At 40.9% G+C, this 13,123-nt stretch overlaps 1 protein-coding gene and 1 long non-coding RNA gene across 4 annotated transcripts; one reads left to right on the plus strand and one right to left on the minus strand.

The window, feature by feature from the left end:
• The first annotated feature begins 9,105 nt into the window (after nt 1-9,105).
• LOC106306610 (putative UDP-arabinose 4-epimerase 4) lies at nt 9,106-12,288 on the plus strand. Of its 3 annotated transcripts, none has more exons than XM_013743284.1 (11): nt 9,106-9,333; nt 9,871-10,068; nt 10,167-10,291; nt 10,379-10,492; nt 10,568-10,675; nt 10,748-10,839; nt 10,941-11,082; nt 11,153-11,247; nt 11,342-11,471; nt 11,557-11,701; nt 11,853-12,288. In XM_013743284.1, the coding sequence occupies exons 2-11, from the start codon at nt 10,008-10,010 to the stop codon at nt 12,077-12,079; spliced, it is 1,239 nt and encodes a 412-aa protein (XP_013598738.1). In that variant the 5' UTR covers nt 9,106-9,333; nt 9,871-10,007; the 3' UTR covers nt 12,080-12,288. The 3 variants fall into 3 exon arrangements, with proteins under 3 accessions (XP_013598738.1, XP_013598737.1, XP_013598739.1); XM_013743283.1 differs by having other exon boundaries at nt 9,887-10,068; XM_013743285.1 differs by having other exon boundaries at nt 9,971-10,068.
• On the minus strand, nt 11,063-12,025 carry LOC106306611. The gene is made up of 3 exons (XR_001263171.1): nt 11,791-12,025; nt 11,623-11,678; nt 11,063-11,465 (listed from the first exon to the last, which is right to left on the minus strand). It is a non-coding gene; the product is annotated as an uncharacterized LOC106306611 (long non-coding RNA).
• Nucleotides 12,289-13,123: the final 835 nt, after the last annotated feature.

Genomic DNA, 13,123 nt, shown 5'->3' on the forward strand with positions numbered 1-13,123 from the left:
ATCAAATCAATGTAGTATAAAAGATTGTCGAACCAATCCTAGGTGATTATGATGCAAAGGGAATGCAAGACCATGCTTAATCTAAGTGCTACCAGTTTTTGAGATGATTTGAAACTAACTTACTACCTAAAATGCAATAAAGGCACAAGCTTTCTTTCTTATAAGAAGTGAGAACTCATGGGCTATGGGAACTGATCTTGGGTGATCAAGGTTCAACCTAAAGGTATTAACTTTCAACCAATCTTTCTACCTTAGACCTAGACACTATCCTAAACAAACTCTATCTCTAGATGAATGCTCATTTACAAATATAACTCAAGCATCAAATCTCTTTGGTTGAATGTTATCTAAGTAATCATTAATCTCAAGTCTACTAGCTATCTTAACACCTTTAACAACAAATCCCTTTGGCAAAGGATATTAAAAGCTTAGGAGAGTTGGTTCAGGCATTTCATCAGAATGTTGACTTTCTTGACTCGCAGCGGCCACGTGAAACCGCTCCGCCTCGCAGCGGCTTACTTGCTTCATCATCACACCACTGTGCTTCGTCATCACACCGCTGCGACAAGTACGAACGCGGCAGGGAAGGAGGTATTTTGCCAGCGGTCTCGTCACACCGCTGCGTCAGGCCGCTCCCGCACTTGGTCTCCATTTCTTGAGTCTTCATCTCTCGAGCGTCTACAGCGGCTTCGGTACACCGCTGCGACAAGTACGAACGCGGCAGGTAAGGAGGTATTTTGCCAGCGGTCTCGTCACACCGCTGCGTCAGGCCGCTCCCGCACTTGGTCTCCATTTCTTGAGTCTTCATCTCTCGAGCGTCTACAGCGGCTTCGGTACACCGCTGCGTAAGGCCGCTCCCATACTTCTCCATTTCACAGCGCTGGCAGCGGCTTCTTGAGGGGCCAAAAGGCCGCTGGGACTTCCTTATGCCGCTGGGACACTTGATCAATGCGTCTCTTTCTCGAGAATCACCCCTTTTTGCCTCCAAACCATCTCTAAATGCTCCAAAGTCACCAATTGAAATCTCCATCACCTGATAAGGACATATGTAATGCAATGCAATCCTAAACATATCTAAATGCTATCCTAAATGGTCAGCATATGCTAGAATGAATGGTTAAAACAATGCAAATTGAGAAGATATCACATTCACAAAGCACAACTCTTCTTGACCTTCTAGACCATCAACTTCATTAACCACAGCAATCCACTCTTGAATCTGCTCACCAACAGAGTTCACCTTCTCTTGTGTGGCTCTATCTGAGAGAAGCTTATCCAACTTGTCTTGTAGAGCCTTCAACTCTTTCCTTCTGTTTTGATCATCACCTCCACTGCCTCTGTTGCTTCTATCATGCTCATCATTATAGACTGAATCACTCTGAGCCATGTTCTCTACAAGTTTCTCAGCATCTTCTTCAGTTCTCCCCAAGAAGAACTCATTGCTTGCAGTATCCAGCTGGCTTCTGAACTTAGGTAAAACTCCTCTATAGAAGGTACTGAGCAGACTCTCCTTGGTGAAACCATGATGTGGGCATTGAGACCAGTAGCTTCTGAACCTTTCTCATGCTTCACTAAAACCTTCAAAATTCTTCTGTTGAAAGCCAGAGATCTCATTCCTAAGCTTGGCAGTCCTTGAGGTAGAGAAGAACTTGTTGAGGAAGGCTTTCTTGCATTCATTCCAAGTGGTGATAGAGTCACTTGGAAGGTTCTTCTCCCATGTGTGAGCTTTGTCTCCCAAAGAGAATGGAAACAATCTCAGCTTGAAGCCATCTTCAGAGACACCATTTGTTTTTGACAAGCCACAGTACTTGTCAAATTGATCCAGGTGATCAAGTGGATCCTAAAAAGTAAGACCATGATACTTGTTGTTCTCTATCATGTTGATCAAGCTGGATTTGATCTCAAAGTTCTCCACAGCTGGTGCCCTGATACCCAGCCTACTCCCATGGATATGAGGCTGATCATATGTGCCAATAGATCTAGCTTGGCGCTGCTTCCCTTCCATATCAAGCTCAACTCTGTCCAAATGAGCTTGCCTTTCTTCTTCTCTTCTCTTCCTTGCAATCTCCCTTCCAAAATTTCTAATGTCTTCAACTCCTCAAGTTCATGTACCTGACATTCAAAAGAGATAGGAGAGAGAATCAGTAACTAGATACAAGAAAATAAGACTTAGTCGCAAGCAATGACCAAATCTCAATGTCAAAATCAACTTAGAACTGGCAACGGCACCAAATTTGATAAGGACTTTTCAAGGATCCGAGGTTCAAATCAAAGTATTATTTTAGATGTCAATTCATTTCTAAGTGTTTCAATTCAAAGAGAATTCAGGTTCATACTTAAGCTAAATGCATTCAATGTAATGAAGTGATTTGATTAAGCTAACAAGACTCTATCACAATTAACTAGCAACTTTCAAGCAAATGGATAAAGGAGGAATCATGGGTATAGGAATTTTATTTCGAATGACTAAGATTCAATCTAAAATGACAAGGTTTCAATCAACACATTTCCCTAAGTCTAGAAAACAATTATATTAATACAAAAGCTCATTTACTCTCATAGATCAAACATCAAATTTCTTTGGTTTGTGTCTAGCTAGCAATCATTAAGAATAGATCATTCAACTATCAAAACTCCCCTAACATCAAATGTCTTTGGAAGGGTAAGCTAAGAGCATGTTGAGTTGGCTCAGACATTTCATCGAACACCTTCCGCGCAATGAAATGTCTAGATTTCTAATCTAAAATGGCCAACTCTAGATTAGCATTAAGATCACTCAATCAAGCAAAGAAACATATTAATTTCCCTCTAAACATTCTAGATCATCACTTAATCATCCTAATCATCCGAATCCAAAGATGACTACTCACTCATTATCATGGTAGACACTAAATCATTAGTTGATCTAAGTCTAAACATGATTAATGATCAAAGCACTCAAACAAACACAAAAGATAATGATCAAGATTAAATCTTTCACCCAAAAAGTGGTTTTGATTAGATAGAAAACAAGATAAGTCCTAAGATTAGTCTAAAAGTATTTATAAAGGCTTAAAACTCGAACCGGGTCGACCTGACAAACCCAGGTTTGACCCGAAAGACAAATGGATTGGCTGATCTTGTCATCGACCGCGGACGGCTCCAACCCGCGTCCGTGACCCGTGGTTCGTCCACGCCAACCTCGAGCTCTCTGGTCCGATTCCGCGGACTGAGCTTATCCGCGTCGTGCTGCCACGGCGTCTCCTTCGAACCACTCAACTCTCTGCCTCGATTCCATGGCCTGTGTTAGCCCGCGTCCACAGGTCCGCAGTCCTTGCCTCAAGTCTCTGCCATGATTCCGCGGTGAGCCCCTGTCCGTAACATCCACCCACGCCTAAGCTCCATTGCTTCGCTAAGCCGCAAACTCCACTTCTCTGCATGTCTTAACTCGCCGGTGCTGCAATCATCAATCTCGACCACCTCAGCTCTCCTCCAAGCCGCGACCACACCAGAACCGTGGCCGTGTCCCAATCTCGCTCCGTCGCGGCTCGTCAAACACGAGATTTAGTTGAAGCCATCCACCACGGGCTTCTTTTCGTGACAGCTCGTCCCCTCGCCATGCCCAGCTCCACCGCCGTGGCCGTGCTCATCGTCGGAATCAACCTCGCCGTGCCATCAAGCTCCGGATCAGCGAGGAGAAAGCTCGTGAGCTCCAATGGTGAGCTCTTGCTTATTTGCAAAACAGGTCCCGGACTTCTGGTTCTTTACAAACTAGCCCAAGACTTTCCAATTTGCAGAAATAACCCTCCAATGTCGCCAAAAACTTCCAATTGAGCACTCCAAACCCTAATGCACATAAATGAACAAATGTATGCAATGTAGACACCTAAATACAATCTAAAATGATCATAATAAGCTAAATTATGAATCTAAAACTTAACAAAATCACTAGATATCAAATACCCGCATTCAAGACTATTCAGAATGTCCTCAACTATTTGTGGGGAAAAGGAAATAAACTGGAAATCAACATGAATCAACCTGCTAGGTCGGTGATTGTTCGCATACCAAGTGATTACATCAGAGAAAAAGTTCTAAAAAAGCGCATCTGGTATGTCGACACATCTATGTTTCATGTTGCTCAGTGGCCTGATGGCGAAGTGGCGGATACTTCTTCTTTGGAAGCAATTACAATTTGGGCTCATCTCATAGGGGTCCCGTTCGATTTAATGACCAATGAAGGACTAGGTTGGATAGCTGATGCTCTTGGTAATCCGAAGGAGATGGACGATTGGACGAAGAACCTGTCTAGCTTGTCGGTGGCTCATGTGAAAGTGGAAGCTGATGCCACAAAGCCTTTTCCTACGGTGCTGGAACTTTTCCGACAGAGTGGTGCTGTTTTCCGAGTTGAAGTACAGTACACGTGGCTTACACCTACTTGCTCTCATTGTAAGGAGTTGGGGCACATCCTCAAAGACTGTCTTAAGATCAAAAGACAATGGCTCCCTGTGAACAGAGAGGACAGAACCAAGGATTCTAGAAACATCCCTGATGTGGTTGTGGTGACTGTACGTGAACCTATATCAGAGCCTCCTGCATCAAATAAATCTCAAAGCTTGCCCACTCAAAGTTCAAATGATGTAGGTATTGTTGAACCTCCTTCAGGATCCCAACCTTCAAACTATGTGCTGTTGGAGATTCAATCCCCACCTCCTGCAGAAATGGATATTGATCTTCCTTCTCCTTCCCCAATCCCACTCCTCCCCTTCCTTCCACTCCCTTACTTCCCCCTCCGCTTCTCCTTCTCCCGCTTTTTTTCCCTCTGCCTCTGATTCCCCTGCCACGGGTGCTCTCCTTTCACAAGGACTGTCTCCCAAATCTTTTTAAATGTGTACAAACCTATTTTTTGGAATGTCCGAGGTATAAATGACTCGGTAAAACACCGACCTTTTGCTCAATGGCTTTCTTCTCACCAGCCATTTATAGGTGCTCTTTTGGAAACCCACATAAAGGAACCAAACTTGAATCAGTTACTATCTCTTTTTTACCCTGGATGGAGTTACATTTCGAATCATAACACAGATGAGGATGGTAGAGTAATCATTATCTGGAATCCTTTTGTCTCGGTCCAAGAAATTCACCAGACTCGTCAATCTCTCACCTGCAAAGTTACCCTCCAGACTGGACAATTTTTTTTACTTCTCAGCCATCTATGCTTTAAACACTAGAGAAGAGAGACTGGATCTTTGGAATGACTTGCTCGAAGTTCAGCAAACTTATTACTTGGAGGATCAGTGCTGGTTAATTGGAGGAGATTTTAATCAAATAATTCACCATGATGAGCACTCCTCTCTTTCAGTAAATCATCTAACTGCTGATATGGTGGAGGTGAGAGATTTCTTCCTGGACTTAGGTGTTGAGGACCTCCATTTCCAAGGAAACTCTCGCACTTGGACAAACAAGAGACCAGAAAACCCTATCACTAAGAAGCTTGACAGAGCTCTGGTGAACTCACACTGGATCAGACAGTTCCCCAATAGCATTGCCACCTTCCATCCCCATGAATTCTCTGATCACTCTCCCTGTGTTGTAAACCTGGACTGCCCCCTCCCCTCCTCTGGAACTAAACCTTTCAAATTCTTTAACCACCTAACCACACACCCTGATTTCCTTCTTTGACTGAGGCAGTGTGGACTCTTGCTGTAAGAACTGCATTGGATCTCTCTTCGATGGGTTATAAACTGAAAAACATAAAGCGTCCTCTCAAAACACTATATAAAGAGAGTCTTTTTTATATCCAAAAAAGAGTGTGTGGGGCTAATAGTTTGCTGAAATTGGTGCAGGTACAAGCAATGGCGAACCCCTCAACGATTATGTTCAATGAGGAGAGAGACCTCCAAGAAAAATATTTCTTCGTGTGTGGGATTGAGGAGTCTTTCTTTCAGCAGAAATCAAGGGTGGACAGGCTGAGACTTGGAGATCACAACACCCCATTCTATCAAAGTGTAGCAGCTGCCCGCGCTTCTCAAAATTCCATCAGGTCAATCACCCTCTCAGATGGTTCTGTCATCACTGACCCTGACCTTATCAGCTTAGAGGCCATCTCTCACTTCCAAGCTATTCTGGCGCTTGACTCCCTGGCTCCTATTTCTGCGTCCTACCAATGGCTGCAAGGTCTTCACTCCCTCTCCTGTTCAGATCACCACCGTATGTTGATGTCCACTGCTCCTACCTTTGCAGAAATCTCAAATGCGTTAAAGAAGCTAAATCCTAGTAAGTCTCCTGGTCCAGATGGGTTCACCTCTGCTTTCTTCAAATCTGCCTGGCCGATTGTTGGTGCGGAGTTTCTGCAGGCTATATCAAAAAAATTCATGTCTTACTTCTTACCCCGGTCTACAAATGTCACTATCTTGATGTTGGTCCCAAAAAACAGGAGCTACTTTCATGGTAGATTATAGGCCAATCTCTTGTTGCAATACAACCTCCAAGACCATATCTAGACTGTTTGTGAAGAGATTGAAGTTGATACTCCCAGGTTTCATCATGCCAAATCAGACTGCTTTTGTCCAGGGAAGGCTGCTGATCGAAAACACTTTGTTGGCTTCAGAGATTGGCCAAGGCTACCATGGGAAGGGAGGAGAAAAAAGAATAACTATCAAAGTTGATATCGCCAAAGCCTTCGATACTGTAAGATGGGAGTTCCTTTTTGTGTGCCTGAGAAGTTGCAACATTCCGGAGCCTTTGATACGTTGGTTGGAGGCTTGTGTATGCACCCCCTCTTTCTCCATTGCATTTAATGGCTCTACTTACGTGTACTTCAAAGGGAAGAGAGGCCTTAGGCAAGGGGATCCTCTATCCCCTTACCTATTTGTGTTGGTAATGAACTGTCTCTCCATGGCGCTTCAAAGAGCTTCGGCCTCGGGCCTCTTTCACTACCACCCCCGCTGTGGAAAAATGAAACTCACCCACCTATCGTTCGCTGACGATCTGCTTATCTTCTCAGGCGGCTCTCTCTCTCTTCTGTTCAGGCCATACTAGCTGTGTTAAAGGACTTTGAGCAGAGATCGGGACTTGCTATTAGTGTGCAGAAAACCTCTTTCTTTGTGACGGGAATGTCTAAAGCAGAGGTGCAGGACTTGAAGGATCACACTGGTCTCTCTTCTGGGGTGCTTCCAATTCGGTATCTGGGTGTCCCACTGCACACAAAAAAGATATCACTTCCTCAGTGTGCTCCTCTACTCCAGTCGATAAAAACTAAACTGCGTTCTTGGACTGTAAAGAAACTTACTTACGTCGGTATACTGCAATTGGTGACCTCAGTTATCAACGGAATCACCAACTTCTGGACTAGCTCCTTCATACTCCCGAAGAGTGTTATTCATGAGATTGATTCTCTCTGCTCGAAATTTCTTTGGAAATGAGATATCTCCGCTGCTGCTTCTGCAAAGGTCTCATGGGAATCTTGCTGTCATTCGAAGGAAGAAGGAGACTTGGGACTGAGGAACCTGAAATCCTGGAACTTGGCGTGTGCTCTAAAAATGATATGGTTGATTTTCTTTTCCACAGACTCAATCTGAGTCTGGTCTTCATGGTTTAGAGAAGAAATTCTTGATGGGAATATTGAAATGTTTTGGGTGATCAACACGAGGCAGAAACATTCATGGCTAGTGAATAAGCTCCTTGATTCTAGGGAAATAATTTTTCCTTGGATTAGGAAGCGTGTTCACAATGGAAAACCCACTTTCTTTTGGTCATCAAACTGGTCCCCCTATGGAAAGCTCTCGGACTATCTCGGTACTACTAGTGCGATGCGTTTCCCTGTCAATGCAAGAGCTACTCTTGCTGAACTCCGGGAGAATGGTCCTTGGATCCTACCAAATGCGCGCTCTGACAGCAACTAGAGGTTATTTCATATATCTCTACCCTCACGCTTAATGATGCAAATGATAAACTTGAATGGTGGCCTGGGAACCAAAGGCAGACGAAATTTCGAACAGGCGCCCTCTACCATCTGCTCCGTCCTCTCTCACCTACTGTCCCCTGGCACATAGAGGTATGGTTCTCAGGTGGTATACCCAAACATATGTTCTTAGTGTGGTTGATGGTTAGGAACAGATGCCCCACTCGTGACAGAATCCTAAGTTGGGGACTACAAACTGACCCGTGTTGTCTCCTATGTAATGTGGCTGATGTGTCAATTGTTTCTTTGAGTGTAACTTTGCTTGGGACGTTTGGAAAATCATGGCATCAAAATGTAATTTCGCATCATTTCGTCAATGGACTGCCATACTTCCCCAAATTAAGAGCCATACTTCAAATAAGGTCCAAAAGACTCTCCTACTTATATGCTAGCAGGCGACACTTTACACGCTTTGGACAGAGAGGAACAATCGATTGCACAATGCTCATTTCACTTCATTTGACGGCCTGGTAGCTCAAATAAAGCTTACGGTAAAAAAACAGGATCTCCAGTCTAAGAATCGACAGGCCAAAATTCTCCTCTTCTCTACTTCAGTTATGGTTCTCTACTTGAAACCCAATGGTTCTCTACTTGAAACCCATCCAACTAATCACTGATTCAAGTTTGTATCTTTTAGATAGACCACTTGGCCTACTGAGTTCAAACTCTGTAAAACATTTTCGGTCTCCTGCATTTAAATAGTAAAATCTTTTTCAAAAAAAAAGAACATAAGATTATCTTTCTTATAGTGTTTTCTATTGTTTTTCTTCTTAATTGTACCTAATAATTGTTTCTATTTTTAAAATAAATTAATAATAAGTAGATTCTACAAGTTTAAATCCAAGGAGCTTTTCGGGTAAAATTTTGTTTTGGCATTTGTGAAATAAAAATCCAAATAGTGTCATGTTTTCAAGTCAACCAAAATATTTCAAAATCCACTCAATCCTTCCATGTTGTCAGAGTATTGGTACAATGAATTTGATGTAAACAAATGCCCTATATAAAGAGATAAATATTAAAAGCCATAAAAAGGAGATATTTAATTTTTCTAAAAGTTTAAAAAGGAGATAAATATCAAAACTGATTTCCATAGACTAAAATACCAAAATATTTTTACCGAATATATTAATATATACTAAAAACACATAACCGACGTGATAAAGAAAGAGAGTCGCGGCTAGGTCGTAGTCGTGCTCTCGTTTTGCAATTCACGTTTCCTTCTTCTTTGTCTTCTTCAATCCTCATACTCTCTTCTCTCTCTGGTTCTCTTTCTCACTCTTACGTTTTGTATCTTCACGGGTTTCTCTCACACTCCGTTAATTAACATCAAGCGTTTTGCATTCTCACCATCTTTAAACGCATTCCTCTGTTTCTCGTCTTCTCACAATTATTAGGTGAAAAAATCTCTGTTTCTCTCTTTATATTCTCTGAAAAAAATTAGATGTTTATTATCTGATTTGTCTCTGGGAAATTAACATTACGAATTAAGATTATCTCAGGTTTCTCTTTCACTCTGTTTATCTAGATTGGAACCAGATCACAATACATTTCTCCAGAAAATGATCGGAGTTTTAGTCAATTTTGATGACTTGTTCTTACAATTTTTGGACTCTTTGTTGTGTACTCTGTTCTGCTCTTTTTTCTGTGCAACCTTTTGTACTTAACAACAATATTCTTATTGTATTCATTTCATTCTTTTTTGTGCACTTTCATATTGTTTTTAATGAATATAAGTTATACAGATGAACATAACAACAAATATTCTTATTGTATTCATTTCATATGAAAATTTCATAAATTTCAAAATTTTCTTCTCCTTTTCATCTGCTCCAGGTTCTACTTCCAACATATTTTTTTTTTCTTGCATATAATAAATGTTTACAGAATTTGGTAGCTTTGACATGCTTTTGTTTGTAATCAATTTTTATTAGTTCCTTTGTTTTGCAGCAATCTCCAGCAACATGAACTCCATGGTTGCTAACTGCTGATTGTTGTGAGTGTTTGTTTTATTTTATTGGGTTTGTTCTGAAGTCTCTATTTGAGAAACAGAACATTTTGAAGTCTTCCAATGACGAGTTTGTCTGGAGTCAGAAGTCAACGAAAAAACTCAAAACCTCTGTCTCCAGGAGGTAGAGAGATTATTACTGCTCGCAACACTATTTGAGATCATATCATATTATCTGAGAAAGATAAGTTTTGGATTCTCATTTTCTTTAAAAAAATGCAGATATGGATTACATAGAATCCAAAACAAAGAGCAATCTTATGGGAAAGCTTCTCTTACTAGCTTCACTTATAATCTTAGCCTTTATTGTGATCAATAAAGCTTCAAGTTTCACATCCCCAAGCGTGGTATCTCCTATTAATTCATACTCAAAAACCTTAAAACATTTTATATTTTGTTAATGTTTTATGTGGTTTCGTTCCCTTTGCTTTCAGTTCTCTCGAAGAGAGGAAGGAGTGACTCATGTGTTAGTCACTGGTGGAGCTGGCTATATCGGTTCACATGCGGCTTTAAGGCTGCTTAAAGATAAATACCGCGTAACCATTGTGGTAACTAAAAGTCCTTTTCTCTTACAGTAGTTAAATGTCCTTTTTGATGACACTTGAACTTTGATCTCTCAACAGGACAACCTTTCCCGTGGGAACCTTGGTGCGGTTAAGGTTTTACAGCGACTGTTCCCACAAACTGGAAGACTCCAATTCATTTATGCTGATTTAGGAGATCCCGCAGCTGTATGGTGTTTGTTAGCCTTTGAAGCATAGAAGTTTAGGTTCTTTTTTTCTTAACCGATCGTTACAATTCAGGTGGAGAAAATATTCTCAGAGAATGCCTTTGACGCTGTGATGCATTTTGCTGCCGTAGCTTATGTTGGAGAAAGCACTCTTTATCCTCTAAAGTATATTCTTCATTCTTCTAAATGCAGTTTTAAACATTTCTGCCAGAATTTATTTATTTATTTATTTTTGGTCTCATTGTTTGTTGTTTTGATTGTCGTAGATATTACCATAACATTACATCAAACACATTAGGAGTTCTTGAAGCTATGGCTAGACATAAATTGAAGAAACTGATATATTCTAGTACTTGTGCTACTTATGGAGAGCCTGAAAAAATGCCGATTACTGAAGATACCCCGCAGGTAAAATTAAGATCATTAATTCATTACAAATTCATTTGTCTCATTCTTCTAATGAAAATATTTGATTTAGGTTCCGATTAATCCTTACGGGAAAGCTAAAAAGATGGCAGAGGACATGATCTTGGATTTCTCTAAGAACTCTGACATGGCTGTTATGATCTTGAGGTTAGGTTCATTGAGCATATTCTTTAGCCTTTTTTTGTTACTCTATGATCAATGAAACAATTATGCAAATGTTTATGAATCTCTGAACTTGCAGATACTTCAATGTGATTGGTTCAGATCCAGGAGGTAGATTAGGAGAAGCTCCAAGACCCGAACTTCGTGACCAGGGACGTATCTCCGGTGCTTGTTTTGATGCCGCTCGCGGTTTCATTCCCGGACTGCAAGTAAGAAACAACATGTGGTTTCAAGATGCATAATGTTTTATAATCTATTCTTTGCAAGAACCTTTACATGATATGGTTTTGATAGGTGAAAGGAACAGACTACAAAACATCAGACGGGACTTGCATTAGAGATTATATAGATGTTACTGACCTCGTGGATGCTCACGTAAAGGCTCTTGAGAAAGCTCAGCCTCATAAAGTCGGTATCTACAACGTTGGAACCGGAAAAGGTACTTTAACATTATCATTGTAAAACAAAACAAAAAATATCTATTTCTAAGTGCCTCCTTTCATGTAATTATGGTAACATTATCATTACCATAAATTGGTTTCATTACACGAGATAGTAGTTACAGTTTGTTTGTTTGTTTGGCTAAACAGGAAGATCAGTTAAGGAATTTGTGGAGGCGTGTAAGAAGGCGACAGGAGTTGAGATTAAAGTAGATTTACTGCCCCGACGGCCAGGAGATTACGCAGAGGTTTATAGTGATCCAACAAAGATTTTGAGAGATTTGAATTGGACTGCTCGATTCACTAATCTTCAGGATAGTCTTCAAGTTGCTTGGAGGTGGCAAAAGATTCATCCTCATGGATATGCTTCTTCTTAAAACAGAGGAAATAACAATACCTTAGTTTGTTATTGTTTTATATTTTCATTTCATGAATTTACATATTGTTTCGAAGGCTTCTATAGCTTATGTGGAGAAAATATATTGTGCCTGGTTATGTACTTACTAGTGGAACTGTGGAAGATAGGCGTGGAACGCCGAGTCCGTTCGTGGATCTATACAACTAAGAAAACTCACTTGTTTGTTTAGTGTGGTCATGTGTAGCTATTGACTTTGTAAGGCCTTCCCAAAATTCCCTCCCCACTCCCTTTGTTTCCTTACATCAGATGGATAAAAAAGTTGATCTTCTTCTCTATCTTTTTCATGTCTTCCTTCTTTGTCCACAATTGGTTCTACCTTGTTTTCATGAGCTTCCGCGGAGAAGATGTACATAGAAGCTTTCTCAGTCACATTCAAAAGGAATTTCAAAGAAAGGGAATCATACCTTTCATTGATGAAGAGATCAATAGCGAATGATCCATTGGTGATCAGCTCTTACAAGCAATTAGAGGATCTAAGATCGCGATAATCTTGTTCTCATAGACACTTCATAGAGAGCAAGACTATCGCCATATTAGATTTTCTAATCGCCTGTAGGAGCTCAGTAGCATTCTCTATTGATTTCATTATCAATGAAAGTGTGATTCCTTTTCTTTGAACTCTTTATGAGTGTGACTTAGAAAGACTCTGCGCACATCTTCTAGAGGAAGCTCGTGAAGACAGGATGGAGACAGTTGTGAGACAAAGAAGAAGGAAGTCATGAAGAAGAAAATACAGAAGAAGATTTTAATTTTTGTTGTTCTTATGGAATCTAAATTTTCCATAAACCACCAAACAAGTTGTATCCAAAAGAGTGAATAAGCTCTTTGTAGGAGCAACCGGCTTAGTTTGATGGAAAGATGAACAAGATCACAACGCTTTATAAAGAGATATGTGGAGGGGAAGACTTAACAAAGAAGCTTTCTACGTGTTGATACTCCCAAGAGAGGAGAGGCTTCGTAGAAATTTCATGGAAACTTCATTGCCCCCCCCCCCCCCCCCCCC

Source organism: Brassica oleracea, chromosome C7 (genome assembly GCF_000695525.1).
Source record: "Brassica oleracea var. oleracea cultivar TO1000 chromosome C7, BOL, whole genome shotgun sequence".
Classification (NCBI taxonomy): domain Eukaryota; kingdom Viridiplantae; phylum Streptophyta; class Magnoliopsida; order Brassicales; family Brassicaceae; genus Brassica; species Brassica oleracea.